Source organism: Hyperolius riggenbachi, chromosome 3 (assembly GCF_040937935.1).
Source record: "Hyperolius riggenbachi isolate aHypRig1 chromosome 3, aHypRig1.pri, whole genome shotgun sequence".
Lineage (NCBI taxonomy): Eukaryota > Metazoa > Chordata > Amphibia > Anura > Hyperoliidae > Hyperolius > Hyperolius riggenbachi.
Window position 1 is genome coordinate 259,089,047 of NC_090648.1, and position 16,107 is coordinate 259,105,153.

The 16,107-nt window shown below is 42.1% G+C and overlaps 1 protein-coding gene across 1 annotated transcript in view; it reads right to left on the minus strand.

The window, feature by feature from the left end:
- The window catches only part of PTPN12 (protein tyrosine phosphatase non-receptor type 12), a 129,835-nt gene that overhangs the window by 19,817 nt on the left and 93,911 nt on the right, over positions 1–16,107 (minus strand). Inside the window, exons 12-13 of the mRNA XM_068276210.1 lie at positions 15,843–15,925; positions 10,191–11,116 (exon numbers count right to left, since the gene is read on the minus strand). Coding sequence (XP_068132311.1) covers positions 10,191–11,116; positions 15,843–15,925 — 1,009 coding nt within the window. The remainder of the gene's footprint in view (positions 1–10,190; positions 11,117–15,842; positions 15,926–16,107) is intronic.

Below are 16,107 nucleotides of genomic sequence, written 5' to 3' on the forward strand. Positions count from 1 at the left end.
GTAAGGTATTATGATAAGGCGTATTCTGTACATTGCAGCAATCAATTCTACCATAACATTAGTAATTAGTAAGTGCTGAACCCCTTTTTCCATTTGTACTGCAAATCTTAGGAACGCTTGAGATTTTAACTCGATTGGTATATATCAATAAGCATCCTGAAGATCTATGCTTGCCATAAAGCCGTTTGGCATCAGAAGATTTCTTATTGAGTAAATCGACTCCATACAAAACTTTTCGTATTTTATGTATGGGTTGATTGGTTTTAAATTCTAAATGCAATAGTATTCTGTATTTTCCTTACGGCTTTTGGATCAGAAATACTTCTGAATAGAAGCCCTCGCCTCTCTGATCCACAGGCACCACTGATACCACTTTTCTATCTAGCATGTCTGTGATAACCTCTTGTAACATTTCCTGATGTTGAGGCAAAGTTAACTCTTTAGTGAAATTAAACTTTTTTTTTTTTATCTTTATTGAAAGACCAAGTCTTTTTTTTTTTCTGGTTTTTATGTTTGTCTGTTTTGACGAAAAAAACACCTCTTCCCCTGTTTAAATTGTCTCTTTTTAGGGAACAATTTCTTTCTATTAGCAGTTCTTTCAAGAACTTCTAATTCTGGGTCAAAAAAAGTATCACCCACTACTGGAATGGAACAGACTATCTTTATATGTCATACTTACATGCAATGTTCTAATCCATAAATGTCTTCTTGCTACATTAGAAATACCCGCTGCTTTTGCTGTTAACCTTATTGACTCTGAAGCTGCGTCAATTATATAAGCAATTGCCTTATGCATTGCTGTCATGGAGTTTATTAATTGATCTTTAGGTGTATCCTTATTAATATCTTCCAATTGCTGCAACCACAGTGCTATCACACTTGCTACACAGGTTGTAGCAGCTGAAGGCCTGAAGTTAGCACAGATAGCAGGCCACAGTATTTTAAATACGTATTCATTTTTATCTGATTGGTCCTATAAGTGTCCAAGATCCTCAAAGGCCAATTCATCATCCTTATTGCCTTGAGAAAAAGTTGCATATAGTTTAGGATTCTTGTCCCGCCTTTTGCAATCTTTCTCAGAAACCGGAAACAGTCTTTTAAACCCCCTAGACATGAATAACTTTCTAATGGGGTTCTTCCATTTACTTGTAATAAGGTTGATTGATGAACTGGAAAACACAGCTCTTGTGGATTTTCCATACCTTCATATAATTTCATGCATTGAAGCAGGTTCAGTAACTGTTTTACTTAAATTTTCATATATGGCCGTTAATAAAATGTCAGTTTCCGCCACAGGGAATTTAAACTTTGACGGTTTATTTTCTATTTCTTGCCCCTCAGAGTTTGCAGAATCACCATTATTATCACTAATTTCCTCTTCATCAGAACATTAATTGATTTATTAGTCTTCCTAGTAGCTTTTTTATGCTTAATGACTTCCGACACCTGAGGCAGAGTCGCCTTATCAGCTTGAGTATTAGCTGGTGTGTCAGGTTTAGAAGGTATAGTAGTAGCTTTAAATATCTTTAAAGTATCTTTTAAATCTCATCTCAAAACATGTATGTCTCTGAGATGCAGATTCCTGCCTCATTACTTTGTAAGTGCAATCTCTGCATAGCAGTTTTGTTAATGCAGGATTGACTTTTGAATTACACACAGGGCACTGTTTAATTAGTTTAGCAGGGTCAGGTACTTTAGTCGAAGTGCCCTGCAAAAAACACAAAACAATATTTAGTTCCACATAACAGCTTTAAAGCCCAATACACAAACAAATAGTTATATCTGCTTAAGGCTTATATGCTTATATCTGTTAATCAAGTAGTATAAACACTTTCAGCTTTCCTCCACAAAAAAATGCATGGAAAATGTAATTCATTTGCAGACTTTAAATGAGCACACAAAAAAGTCCTTAAATTAAATCCTCACAACTTATCATATTACTCTTTAACACAGTAGAAAAGTGTGAGCACATTGCTTAAACAAGATGATGCATAATCTGTTTCACAAAGCAATGCCTTTGTGCAGCACAACATGCCACCAAACAAATTGCTGCATGCGGAAAAAGCGCTCCCACAAGAGTCACCACCGCAGCCCGGGTCCCAGCAGAGCAATCTTACCCGTCCTGGCTCCTGCTCTATCTCCGACATCCTTCCACGATGTGCCAGACGCTGGGACTCCGGACGGCCACTCCTCTCCACCCGGCAAACCGGTAGTGGCGTCACACGACCCGGGAGTTCTCCCCGAGGTCGCGGCCGAGAGACTTCCGCAAACCGCCTCCGCCATGCGTATCTGTCGGACGCCACTATCGTGCCGCTGCCTCCGCTTGGTGTGTCCTCAGAGCGACCCCTCCTGAAGCGATGCCTATCCATCATCCAGGCCGACCAACAGGGCGCAATATCCCGCTGAAAGCAGCTACCTTAAGGCAACCCCACAGGTACTTCCAGGGACAGCAGATACTCTGTATCCAGAGAGCATGCTGCTCTGTGCCAACACATTCCCTAGCCACCCAGGCTCTCCAGGACAGCGAGCACATAGAGAGACCTGGTTCCTGGACCAGGAAATATCCAATACTGCCTGACCCTTGGTCCATGTTTAATTTATAGAGCCAAGTCTCAATGTGTACCTGTCCTGGAGTGTTACTGGAAAAAACACATTATACTACTTCTCCTGAGTACGGCGATACCACATGTGTGGCACTTTCTTGCACCCTAACTGCGCTCAGGGGCCCAAAGTCCAATGAGTACCTTTAGGATTTCACAGGTCATTTTCAGACATTTGTTTTCAAGACTACTCCTCACGGTTTAGGGCCCCTAAAATGCCATGACAGTATAGGAACCCCACAAATGACCCCATTTTAGAAAGAAGACGCCCCAAGGTATTCCGTTAGTAGTACGGTGAGTTCATAGAAGATTTTATTTTTTGTCACAAATGCCAGGGCAGTATAGGAACCCCACAAGTGACCCCATTTTAGAAAGAAGACACCCCAAGGTATTCCGTTTGGTGTATGGCGAGTTCATAGAAGATTTTATTTTTTGTCACAAGTTAGTGAAAAATGACACTTTGTGAAAAAAAACCAATAAAAATCAATTTCCGCTAACTTTTGACAAAAAATAAAATCTTCTATGAACTCGTCATACACCTAACAGAATACCTTGGGGTGTCTTTTTCTAAAATGGGGTCACTTGTGGGGTTCCTATACCGCCCTGGCATTTTACGGGCCCAAAACCGTGAGTAGTCTGGAAACCAAATGTCTCAAAATGACTGTTCAGGGGTATAAGCATCTGCAAATTTTGATGACAGGTGGTCTATGAGGGGGCGAATTTTGTGGAACCGGTCATTAGCAGGGTGGCCTCTTAGATGACAGGTTGTATTGGGCCTGATCTGATGGATAGGAGTGCTAGGGGGGTGACAGGAGGTGATTGATGGGTGTCTCAGGGGGTGGTTAGAGGGGAAAATAGATGCAATCAATGCACTGGGGAGGTGATCGGAAGGGGGTCTGAGGGGGATCTCAGGGTTTGGCCGAGTGATCAGGAGCCCACACGGGGCAAATTAGGGCCTGATCTGATGGGTAGGTGTGCTAGGGGGTGACAGGAGGTGATTGATGGGTGTCTCAAGGTGTGATTAGAGGGGGGAATAGATGCAAGCAATGCACTGGCGAGGTGATCAGGACTGGGGTCTGAGGGCATTCTGAGGGTGTGGGCGGGTGATTGAGTGCCCTAGGGGCAGATAGGGGTCTAATCTGATAGGTAGCAGTGACAGGGGGTGATTTATAGGTAATTAGTGGGTGTTTAGGGTGGAGAACAGATGTAAACACTGCACTTGGGAGGTGATCTGACGTTGGATCTGTGGGCGATCTATTGGTGTGGGTGGGTGATCAGATTGCCCGCAAGGGGCAGGTTAGGGGCTGATTGATGGGTGGCAGTGACAGGGGGTGATTGATGGGTGGCAGTGACAGGGGGTGATTGACAGGTGATCAGTGGGTTATTACAGGGAAGAACAGATGTAAGTAATGCGCTGGCGAATTGATAAGGGGGGGTCTGAGGGCAATCTGAGCGTGTGGGCGGGTGATTGGGTGCCCGCAAGGGGCAGATTAGGGTCTAATCTGATGGGTAACAGTGACAGGTGGTGATAGGCGGTGATTGATGGGTGATTGATGGGTAATTAGTGGCTGTTTAGGGTAGAGAACAGATGTAAACACTGCGCTTGGGTGGTGATCTGATGTCTGATCTGCGGGCGATTTATTGGTGTGGGTGGGTGATCAGATTGCCCGCAAGGGGCAGGTTAGGGGCTGATTGATGGGTGGCAGTGACAGAGGGTGATTGATGGGTGATTGATGGGTGATTGACAGGTGATCAGGGGGATAGATGCATACAGTACACTGGGGGGGGGGGGGGTCTGGGGAGAATCTGAGGGGTGGGGGGGTGATCAGGAGGGGGCAGGGGGGAGGGGATAAAAAAAAATAGCGTTGACAGATAGTGACAGGGAGTGATTGATGGGTGATTAGGGGGGTGATTGGGTGCAAACAGGGGTCTGGGGGGTGGGCAGGGGGGGTCCTGATGGGTGCTGTGGGCAATCAGGGGCGGGGGGGGGGGGGGAAATCAGTGTGCTTGGGTGCAGACTAGGGTGGCTGCAGCCTGCCCTGGTGGTCCCTCGGACACTGGGACCACCAGGGCAGGAGGCAGCCTGTATAATACACTTTGTAAACATTACAAAGTGTATTATACACTTTGTATGCGGCGATCGCGGACTTAACATCCCGCCGGTGCTTCCGTATGGCCGGCGGGATGTTGCGGCGGATGAGCGGCGCGAGGCGGAGGATCGCGTCACGGATGACGCGATCGCTCCGCCCATGCCCCTACAAGGACCGCCGCCTTTGGGCATGAGCTGGTCCTTGTGGGGTCCACTTCCCAGCCGCCTCTGTGCGTTAGGCGGTCGGGAAGTGGTTAAGGGGGTAAAGCCCACGGTCCTCAAGTGGCTAATATTAGACTTCCTGGGCAGTCAAATCCTCTTTGTTTGAAGCGCCCATGCCGTACTTGTATAGTCAAAGCACAAAAGAAAGATGGGCACAAATGCTTTCTTTAAATTGTGCTTGTTCATGGCCTGATGAACTTCCAAAACACAATCAATAAAAAAAAAAAAACTTGGCAGACTATGGAGACAAAAGGACCTTTTACATTGCTTACAGTTTTAGAATGGGTTTACACAGAATCAGTTACTTTCAGCTGTAATGCAAAAGACAACTAATAAGGAATTTTTCACATTTCACTACGGATCAGTTTATATCTACAGGTCCTTCTAAAAAAAATTAGCATATTGTGATAAAGTTCATTATTTTCTGTAATGTACTGATAAACATTAGACTTTCATATATTTTAGATTCATCACACACAACTGAAGTAGTTAAAGCCTTATATTGTTTTAATATTGATTTTGGCATACAGCTCATGAAAACCCAAAAATTCCTATAAAAAAATTAGCATATTTCATCCAACCAATAAAAGAAAAGTGTTTTTAAAACAAAAAAAAAAAAGTCAACCTTCAAATAATTATGTTCAGTTATGCACTCAATACTTGGTCAGGAATCCTTTTGCAGAAATGACTGCTTCAATGCGGCGTGGCATGGAGGCAATTAGCCTGTGGCACTGCTCAGGTGTTATGGAGGCCCAGGATGCTTCGATAGCGGCCTTAAAGGGAACCTAAACTGAGAAGGATATGGATTTTTCCTTCTAAACTAATACCAGTTGCCTGACTCTCCTGCTGATCATATGTCTATAATACTTTTAGCCACAGTCCCTGAACAAGCATGCAGATCAGGTGCTCTGACTGAAGTCAGACTGGATTAGTTGCATGCTTGTTTCAGGTGTGTGATTCAGCCACTACTGCAGCTAAAGAGCTCAGCAGGATACCAGGCAATTGGTATTGTTTAAAAGGAAACATCCACATCCCTACCAGTTTAGGTTCCCTTTAAGCTCATCCAGAGTGTTGGGTCTTGCGTCTCTCAACTTTCTCTTCACAATATCCCACAGATTCTCTGTGGGGTTCAGGTCAGGAGAGTTGGCAGGCCAATTGAGCACAGTAATACCATGGTCAGTAAACCATTTAGCAGTGGTTTTGGCACTGTGAGCAGGTGCCAGGTCATGCTGAAAAATGAAATCTTCATCTCCATAAAGCTTTTCAGCAGATGGAAGCATGAAGTGCTCCAAAATCTCCCGATAGCTATCTGCATTGACCCTGCCCTTGATAAAACACAGTGGACCAACACCAGCAGCTGACATGGCACCCCAGACCATCACTGACTGTGGGTACTTGACACTGGACTTCACAGGCATTTTGGCATTTCCCTCTTCCCAGTCTTCCTCCAGACTCTGGCACCTTGATTTCCGAATGACATGCAAAAGTTGCTTTCATCCGAAAAAAGTACTTTGGACCACTGAGCAACAGTCCAGTGCTGCTTCTCTGTAGCCCAGGTCAGGCGCTTCTGCCGCTGTTTCTGGTTCAACAGTGGCTTGACTTGGATGCGGCACATGTAGCCCATTTCCTGCACACGCCTGTACACGGTGGCTCTGGATGTTTCTACTCCAGACTCAGTCCACTGCTTCCGCAGGTCCCCCAAGGTCTGGAATGGTCCTTCTCCACAATCTTCCTCAGGGTCCAGTCACCTCTTCTCGTTGTGCAGCGTTTTCTGCCACACTTTTTCCTTCCCACAGACTTTCCACTGAGGTGCCTTGATACAGCACTCTGGGAACAGCCTATTCGTTCAGAAATTTTTCTGTGTCTTACCCTCTGGCTTGAGGGTGTCAATGATGGCCTTCTGGACAGCAGTCAGGTCGGCAGTCTTATCCAGGATTGCGGTTTTGAGTAATGAACCAGGCTGGGAGTTTTTAAAAGCCTCAGGAATCTTTTGCAGGTGTTTAGAGTTAATTAGTTGATTCAGATGATTAGGTTAATAGCTCGTTTAGAGAACCTTTTCATGATATGCTAATTTTTTGAGATAGGAATTTTGGGTTTTCATGAGCTGTATACCAAAATCATCAATATTAAAACAATAAAAGGCTTAAACTACTTCAGTTGTGTGTAATGAATCTAAAATATATGAAAGTCTAATGTTTATCACAATATGCTAATTTTTTTTAGAAGGACCTGTATGTTCTAACACATTCGTACTAGGTCCATATGCCATTAAAATTTTCTCCTCAGTTTTCTCCTAGGAGATAATTTTTCAACTTTAAAAAAAAAATAACTTTTCAACACTGCAATTGAATAAGTACCAAAAAGCAGATGAAAAATGACCATCAAAATTTTTTCTCACTTGCTGTTGCTTTAAAAAGTTATAACGAAAATATGGAAAATTATCTCCTAGGAGATAACTCCAGAGAAAAAGTTAATTGCACATGGGCCAAGGTGTGAAAATATCACTTAGGAGAAAAAAAAACTCAGGAAAAACGTTAATTGCATATGAGCCATAGATGTAAACTGACAAGTAGATGTACAGAGGCGCCAAAAGGATAAAATATGCTAAAATGTTTAAAATATTCGGGTGGCGGCGGTGGACCGGCCACTCAGAAATAGACTCGATGCTGTCGCTTAAGATAACGACAGTTTATTCACATACTCCATGAACAGAACCGCAACGCGTTTCACGGGTATATTCCCACTTCCTTAGGCAATAGATAGGAGTACACTATAAAGACAGAGACAGATAGCGTGTCCTTAGACCAATGTATATGTGTGCTGATGATTTTTGGTGCATAGTTCTCTTCATGGAGCATGTGAATAAACTGTCTTTATCTTAAGCGACAGCATCGAGTTTATGTCTGAGTGGCCGGTCCACCGCCGCCACCCGAATATTTTAAACATTTTAGCATAATTTTATCCTTTTGGCGCCTCTGTACATCTACTTGTCAAGATATCCACCCTTGGTGGTTGGAAGGGTGACAAACCCTCCTTTCCTTCTTCAGAGAGCGACATCTTAATCCTGAGTGGGGACAGGTCTAATCTCCCCACCTGCCTATATAGTGGTTGCCTGAACGGTAACCCATGTTTGTAAGTATAATACTTACTCCACACTAATTCTCCCTGATCCAATACATACTACACTATATTGGGCTCTCGGTTTCTCTGTTTTATAGATGTAAACTAACCCATATGGAAACATGGAAAATTCCTTCTCATCAGTTGTCAATTGTATTATAGCTGACAGCAACTGGTTCATTGCAAACCCAGCCATAATGCAACGACTCATACAATTATTAAGGAGGGATCCTGCTGATTTGTAGTTGTACTGAAGCTGCACAAAATTAGCTTAATTATTTGCATCTAATTACTGCCAGCTCAGCAGCAGCTAACAGTGATATACTAAAGGCTCATACACACATCAGACTATAGTCTTTGGAAAATGAAAGATTACAGACCAATCTTACCCCCTTCCATGTAGTATGAGAGCCATACCTACACAGTCTTTTCTATGGAGCTGAACTCCCCATCAGAAAAAAAATCTTTGCAAGATGCTGCACACAAATATGCTGTAGACATTCAAAAGATTAGTATCTGCAAAAGATTAGCTCCTACAAAAGATCCGTTCCTGCAAAATGCATTCATAGTCTATGAGATCTGCAGATCATCATATACACCTTGTTTAACTGACATTCATCTGCAGATCTGAAAATCCATCCTGGTGGATCTGATCTGCAGATGAATGTCTGTTAAACAAGGTGTGTATGATGATCTGCAGATATCTTAGACTATGAATGCATTTTGCAGGAACAGATCTCTTGCAGGAACAGATCTTTTGCAGATACTGATCTTTTGAATGTCTACAGCATCTTTGTGTGCAGCATCTTGCAAAGATTTCTGTCTGATGGGGAGTTCAGCTCCATAGAATAGACTGTGTAGGTATGGCTCTCATACTACATGGAAAAGGGTAAAATTGGTCTGTGATCTTTCATTTTCCAAAGACTATGGTCTGATGTGTGTATGAGCCTTTAAGCTGGATACACACTTTCAACTTTGATTGGCCAATCATTGACCAATTTTACCACCTCTGTGTAGAATGAGGGTTCACCTACACAATCTGGTCATAGTATTTGATACCTGTTGACTCTCATACTACATGGAGGTGGTAAAATTGGTCAGTGATTGGCCAATCAAAATTGAAAGTGTGTACCAGGCTTAAGTAATACCATCAGTTTAGCAAATAGAGCCCTAGGGCAGTGAAAAGTGGTGCTTGGAAGTAAGTCATCAAATTATGAAAAAGTCAACCACATGAAGTGAAAATAAACCCATGAGATAATTATGTGTGTAGTATCAACAGCAAATAAAACACTAGGAACATAGAAATAAGTTTTATTTTTTAGAATTTATTTTCAATTTAACCTCCCTGGCGGTAACGTTCGGGGTAAGTCGCGCAGGAGGTTCTCTCAGGCCCTGCTGGGCCGATTTGCTTAATTTTTTTTTTTTGCTGCACGTAGCTAGCACTTTGCTAGCTGCGTCAGCACACCGATCGCCGCTATCCGTCGCGCCGCACCGCCCCCCCCCCCCCAGACCCCGTGCGCTGCCTGGCCAATCCGTGCCAGGCAGAGCTGAGGGGTGGATCGGGACTCCCAATGACGTCACAACGTCGCTGACGTCATCCCGCCCTGTCGCCATGGCGACGGGGGAAACCCTCCAGGAAATCACGTTCTTTGAACGGGATTTCCTGATCGGAGATCGCCGAAGGCGATCGAAGCGGGCGGGGGATGCCGCTGAGCAGCGGCTATCATGTAGCGAGCCCTGGGCTCGCTACATGATTTAAAAAAAAGCAAAAAAAAACTGCTGCGCTGCCTCCTGGCGGAATTTATTAGACCGACAGGAGGGTTAATGGTCACAGATGCTGTTTGAAATCCACAATCTGCTATTTTAAGTTTAAAAAGAGGTATTGACCCTTTTAACTTTCCTGCACTAAAACCTTATCTGACCATTTCAGCTTCTATTTACTTTTTTGGGAAACCAAAATAATTCCACGAGCTGTCAAGCTCTTTTGCTTTGATAACTCAAGTTTTGTAACACTTGCTGTACTTGGAAAGCAGAAAACAAACATTAGACAGTGCTTTACTAGGGCTAAAATTATGCATACCTACCATATGTTAGATGTAAGTACACAAAGAAGTTTTGGTGGTATGAAAAAGGGAAAGATTATGTAAAGGAAAACATACCTTTTTCTGAGCTTGAATGTTTTTGCACAGGGGAATCGTGCCTGGCAATAGACATGGGAACTACTTTTCTAGTGGAGACTTCTGTTGTGGAGACTGCAGAGACAGTGGCACTTGCGGTTGATATATTAGACAAACTTGTTGTCATGGATGTGTACGAAATATTTTCCTCTGTATCCGAATCATCAGAGTGAAGAGGGTTAGTAAAGGAGAGTGGCACCTGAAGTGATGGTGCATTGCTGTGGCCCACTAATTGGGGCATTGAAACATTAGTATTTGATACAGTCTTATCAAAAGAACATGTATCTAAATGTTTATCAGCAGAGGAAGACACATTTTTACACTTTCTTTGCTCACTGCCCAAAGTAGCACAAACAGAATGTTCTTTGTCTAGAGGGAGATTGTCTGGTCTTGGAGGATCTGAACTTCTCTGAACAGATGCATCCTCTAAAGTTTTAGCAGTCTTCGCACTTCTACAGTCATTACAAGGGTTTGACGACATCACTGAGAGAGAATCCAGAGACATTGACATTGGAGGTTTAACCAGTTGGTCAATTGCATAGGATGAAGCAGATTTCATCTTTATACCTAGTCCTCTTTGCAAACCTGTGCTAGCTTCAAAACTTTTTGGGCCTTCTTGAAGAGGTACTTTCTTAATTTCAATACTTAGTTTACGTTCCAACTTCTTTTCAACGGGCTCATTTTTTGCAGATGCATCTCCAGATTTGTTATAGTTCTCATTCATGTCTGCCATATTTTCTGAGGATAGGGTGTGCACAACAGGTTTTGGATGATAGCGATCACTGTCCTGCCACACTGTAGTCACAGTTGGATAAGCTGAAGGAGGCGAGGGCGTTAGAATTGGAGGAACTGGATGAGCCTCTGGCGGCTGGATAATTTCTTCTTTAACATCTCCTTCAACCAGGCAGCTAAGGAAACAATGAAAAAAGTTCTTAGTTCAAGCTATACCCACATTAGCAGTTGCATTACACTCCTAATTAATTTTGTTTTTTAACCCCCCCCCCCCCAAAAAAAAAAAAGAAATATTTATATTTATGCAAACACCGGTTACACCAACAAATACTATAGACCCAAATGCTATCATTGAAGGATATACATATTACATATGCAAGTGTATTCTTATATCTGGATTTGAGATACAAGGATCTGTTTAGACAAGGACAAGGGATGAAAATGGTACAAATACATGAAATACTGCATTTTCTTCCCTAAAAATTTCACAAACCCCACATACCTACATCACTACTGTCTATGAAAAGGGAAGGCAAAGCAGGAGCAGGTGAGCAGACAAGTACCATATTGATCGGTCTGGTCCATTACAAAATCCATTTCAGTGAACCTATATTAGAAATCCTTTTCTGAAGTACATGCTCCAGTTCTGCTCTAAAGGAGCACTTTGAAAAAAACTGTAAAATACATGTTTACACACATTTTATAAGGTATCCCAGATAAAAATGAACTGTGAAGGACTTTCTTTCTAAGTAGCATAGCTTACAACGTTATGTTCACTAACGTGAAATCGCATACATTTTCAGTATGCAGATTCGCATGACAATACAAGTCAATAGGGCTGGTTTTCACTACAAACAATCTGCGCGCAGGGCTGTGCAGAAAAATTATGCATAGCAGAGTCATCAGAATTTGCACACCGCATGCACAGTGTGCGATTCACATGTAATAGGAAATTCAGCTGCATTTTCACCAAGCGGTTTTCTATGCGAATTTGCATACGTTTTCTATGCGAATTTGCATACATTTTCACATACATTTTAATAAAAAAAAAAAAAAAACACACAGGCACTGATATGACAAGACCGCCTGTGTTTCACCTTAGAATACACATATGAATTTGCATTCAAATTCATTTACCGGTTTTCCACTAAAAAATTGCAACACAATAGTGGAAATGTAGCCTCAGTGTTTTTAATCTAATGGGTCTGACCTCTTATGACAAGTTTTGGACTAGTCATGTCAAAAGTGGATTTTTAGGGCTTTCTTTACTTTCAAATGCACTTATGCATTTATGGCAGTCCAACCGCCATAAAAGTGCGCAAGCAAGTAGGCTGGCCTTTTAACATTTTTGTACAGATCTTTGACAGGGAATGGCTTTAAAGTACCCCTGACCTGGTTCCCTCTCCTCCTTCCTACTTTAATATTGTTTAATTACTGGTGCTGTGACTAGCACACAGCACCATCCTCCCTCCAGCCCCCTGCGATGGGATGTGATGTGAAATCTCATCAGAATCCCCCTGCCCTGACAATGGTGATTTTGATGCAAATTACAAGAAAATGCTGCAGAGTCTATTTTTTCCCCCGCACACAAATCAGAAACAGCCTATTGATTTTAATAGGCTATCATTTCAGATATACATTTGCATGCAGGAAAAACAGAGTAAATTGGGCTCAGTGGAAAAATACTGGAAACATTTAGGTTCCCCATGAGGAGTAAGACAGGTAAGATCTCATTAAAACCACTTATAAATGAGATGTTTCTAGAAATAAAGTTAATTACAGCATATATTGCACTGGGACAAATGTACAGCTTATATGTATTAAAATGTATTTTAAAATTGTTCAGTTTTTGTCATAGTGCCCTTTAAAAGTAAATCTTAAGTGTGACCGAACCCAAAAAAAAAAAAAAGTGCAACTTTCCTGGGGCTTCTAGCAGCCCCCTGGAGTGATCCAGTTGCCACGCCGAGTTCCTCCGGGCAGCAGCGGCAACCCCCACAAAGCTGACCGGCCACGTGCCTCCCCTCACCGTGCTCCAAATGCTGGGAACGTACTGTGCAAATCGCTACTGTGCATGCGCAGAGCGCTTGTGGGAGCGCAAACAGGGTGCTTGCGGCTCCAGGCTGCACATGCGCAGTAGCTGCCAACTGGCGGAGGGACTCAGAAGGATGGCATGGGAATAGGAAGACTCCTGTGGATAGCACCTATGCATGTAACGGCATTAAGTTGTGAGTGCCTGTGCTGACAGCAGAGCAGGGGCTAAATTACAGAGGAGTGTGCATTTATAGTTTATAAAATACAGGTTTTAACCACTTCGCCCTATCTGGACGGATATATCTGTCCATATGGGCACTGCTGCTGCAGCCGTGTGGTGCGCGCGATCGGGTGCACGCCCGTGCGCGCTCCCACTGCCTCCCGCTGCCCCCCCGATCAGTGAATGGGAATATAATTCCCATTCACCGATCTAAGTCTCCGGCAGAAATGCCGACGCTTTCTCATCAGAGAGCGCGGTATTTCTGCCCCCAGGAAACATCACCTTCTTCTTATAGTTCCTAGATGCGAAATCGTTCGCATCTAAGAATTTTTTGAATGTGGCCATCTTGTGGCCAAATAGTAAACTGCACCCACATACCTAAATGAAATAAAAAAAATACATTATATTACATCTAAAATTAGCTATTTACCTCCCAAACTAAAATTACCCAAATACATTTTTGTATTTAAAAAAAAATAAAAAAAATTACAATTAAAAAAAAAACCAACTACATAAATAGTTACCTAAGGGTCTGAACTTTTTAAATATACATGTCAAGAGAGTATCTTATTAATTTTTTTAAAATTATAAGCTTATAAATAGTGATGGACGCAAATTGAAAAAATGCACCTTTATTTCTAAATAAAATATCGGCGCCATAAATTGTGATAGGGACGTAATTTAAACGGTGTAATAAGCGGGACAAATGGACACATAAAATGCATGGGTTTTAATTACTGTAGCATGTATTAATTTTAAACTATAATGGCCAAAAACTGAGGAATAATGATTTTTTTCCATTTCTATCTTAATCTTCCTGTTAAAATGCATTTACAGTAAAGTGGCTCTTAGCAAAATGTACTACCCAAAGAAAGCCTAATTAGTGGCGGAAAAAACAAGCTATAGATCAATTAATTGTGATAAGTAACGATAAAGTTATTGGCGAATGAATGGGAGGTGAACATTGCTCGGATGCTTAAGATTTTCGACGTTGTAGGCTGAAGTGGTTAAGCATCCCAATTGCAACAAAGAAAATATAAGCACTTTGCTCTTCCATGTCAATCCTACTGCTGGAGACAATCCTCTATTCTCTAAAATCTTCCAGACAGTGCAGGGCTTTCAGAAGTACAGAACCATCTGTTTTCAGTCACTATAACTGGAGAGAGAACAAGTGCACTGAGTGTGTCAGGGTAAAGCTCACATACTTAAAGGTTACCAGCATGCAAGTTAAGTTAAGAGAAAGGGACAAAGGTTCAAAGCATGAACTCCACAGCAATAAAGGAACAGAGAAAAGACTGCCTGGAGAAAGCGAACACTGAAACCAACCCTTTCTGAAGATCTTGCAAATGAATTCTATAGTGTGTATGCTGTGGGTGAGAGCTGGTCTCCCCACACCATCACCACAACATATTTACTCTATGCAGTATCCTACACTTCATGTGACTGAAATTAAACTAGAGCTCTAACTACTACAGGAGGCAAATTAGACAGAAGGCACATATGTGTGTGAGGAGGAAAGAACATACAAAATAGATAGTGAGTATACGTGTTTGGAGTAATGACAATACAACTGTAACTACAATCGTAACAGAGTACATAGCACTGAGCTCAGCGTTTTCCATGGTTTCTGGCAGGACCCCAGTGAGAAACCCTTAAGTAGTTCTGAATTCCTAACAAGAAAATGTGAGGTTTTAACATAAAATAAAGACTTTAGTGCCAAGCCTGGTGAATGCAGTCTATATGCCAAAAATAGACGGAAGCCAACATAGAAAAAGTGCAAGGTACATAACAGAGCTATCAAACAATACATTTGCATCAGAATAGTGCTGGCATTCCATGCTACTTCAGCATGTAATTTAATGGCAGACGGTCATGAACAGATACATGAAAGAATGTGTTCTTAAAGAAAACTTTGTCACAAACTAGATTATAAGGAAACTGTTTACATTTGATTTTACATTTTTAACTTGAATCAACCTGGATACACTGGATCTTTGTAAAGCAAGTCCACAATTTAGGCTGCATAGAGTAAATGATCTTACCTGTGTTAAAGAGCACCTCCAGCCAAAAAAAGGTTTGAATGGCAATACATATATGTAGTCTGTAGTGGATAGAACAGACTCACATTTAAATATGTAGAATTACTTCCTTCTTTATCCTCATGCTGACGCCTTGCTAAAGTACACTCTGAGCATTGTGTCCTCCCCTTCCTCCCTCCCAGGTCATCAACCTGCCTGGAATAAATTACATCTCTTTTCACAGTGTGTGAGGAGAGTCAGGAGAACAGCTGCAGCATGTCTTATACTGTCTGTTTGCTAGAATTCTTATTTTAGTTGTCTGTCTGCCTGCATGGATTAGATCACATGGACATGGGGGTTGGGTTGTGACATCAATCCCCAGCATCCTTTGCACTTATGGTTTGGAAAGAAAAAAAAATCACCCTGGCCCAATTTCACACAGGGGTCAGGGATTTCAATACCATATGTGGCATAAGGACCCTGGGGGTGAGAAAAATCACACTTTTATTATGTGTGATTTTATACATCTTGGCAACATCTAAGGTTTAAAGCAAACTGTAATTTATAATGTAGGTACTCTTTAATGACCAAAAAAAGCCAGTATGCCTAAAAATGTTTAATCCCACTATTTACCTCCTTATTCGAGGTGGCTTGGGTGGGGGAGAGTCCGTTTTCTCAATCTCTGGGGAAACCGTTTGGCCATCTGTAGTTTCATCCTGTCAAGGAGGAGACATTCAGTAACAGCACAATTTGCATATTCTAAACAAACCAGATAATTAATGTAATGTAAACTGTTGCAAATTATAAACAAACCAGGTTACCTTTAAAGAGGAGCTGTTAGGTATAGGGTCTCAGAGAAAAAAAAAACCATATCAGTAGATAAATACTGGCTGTACTT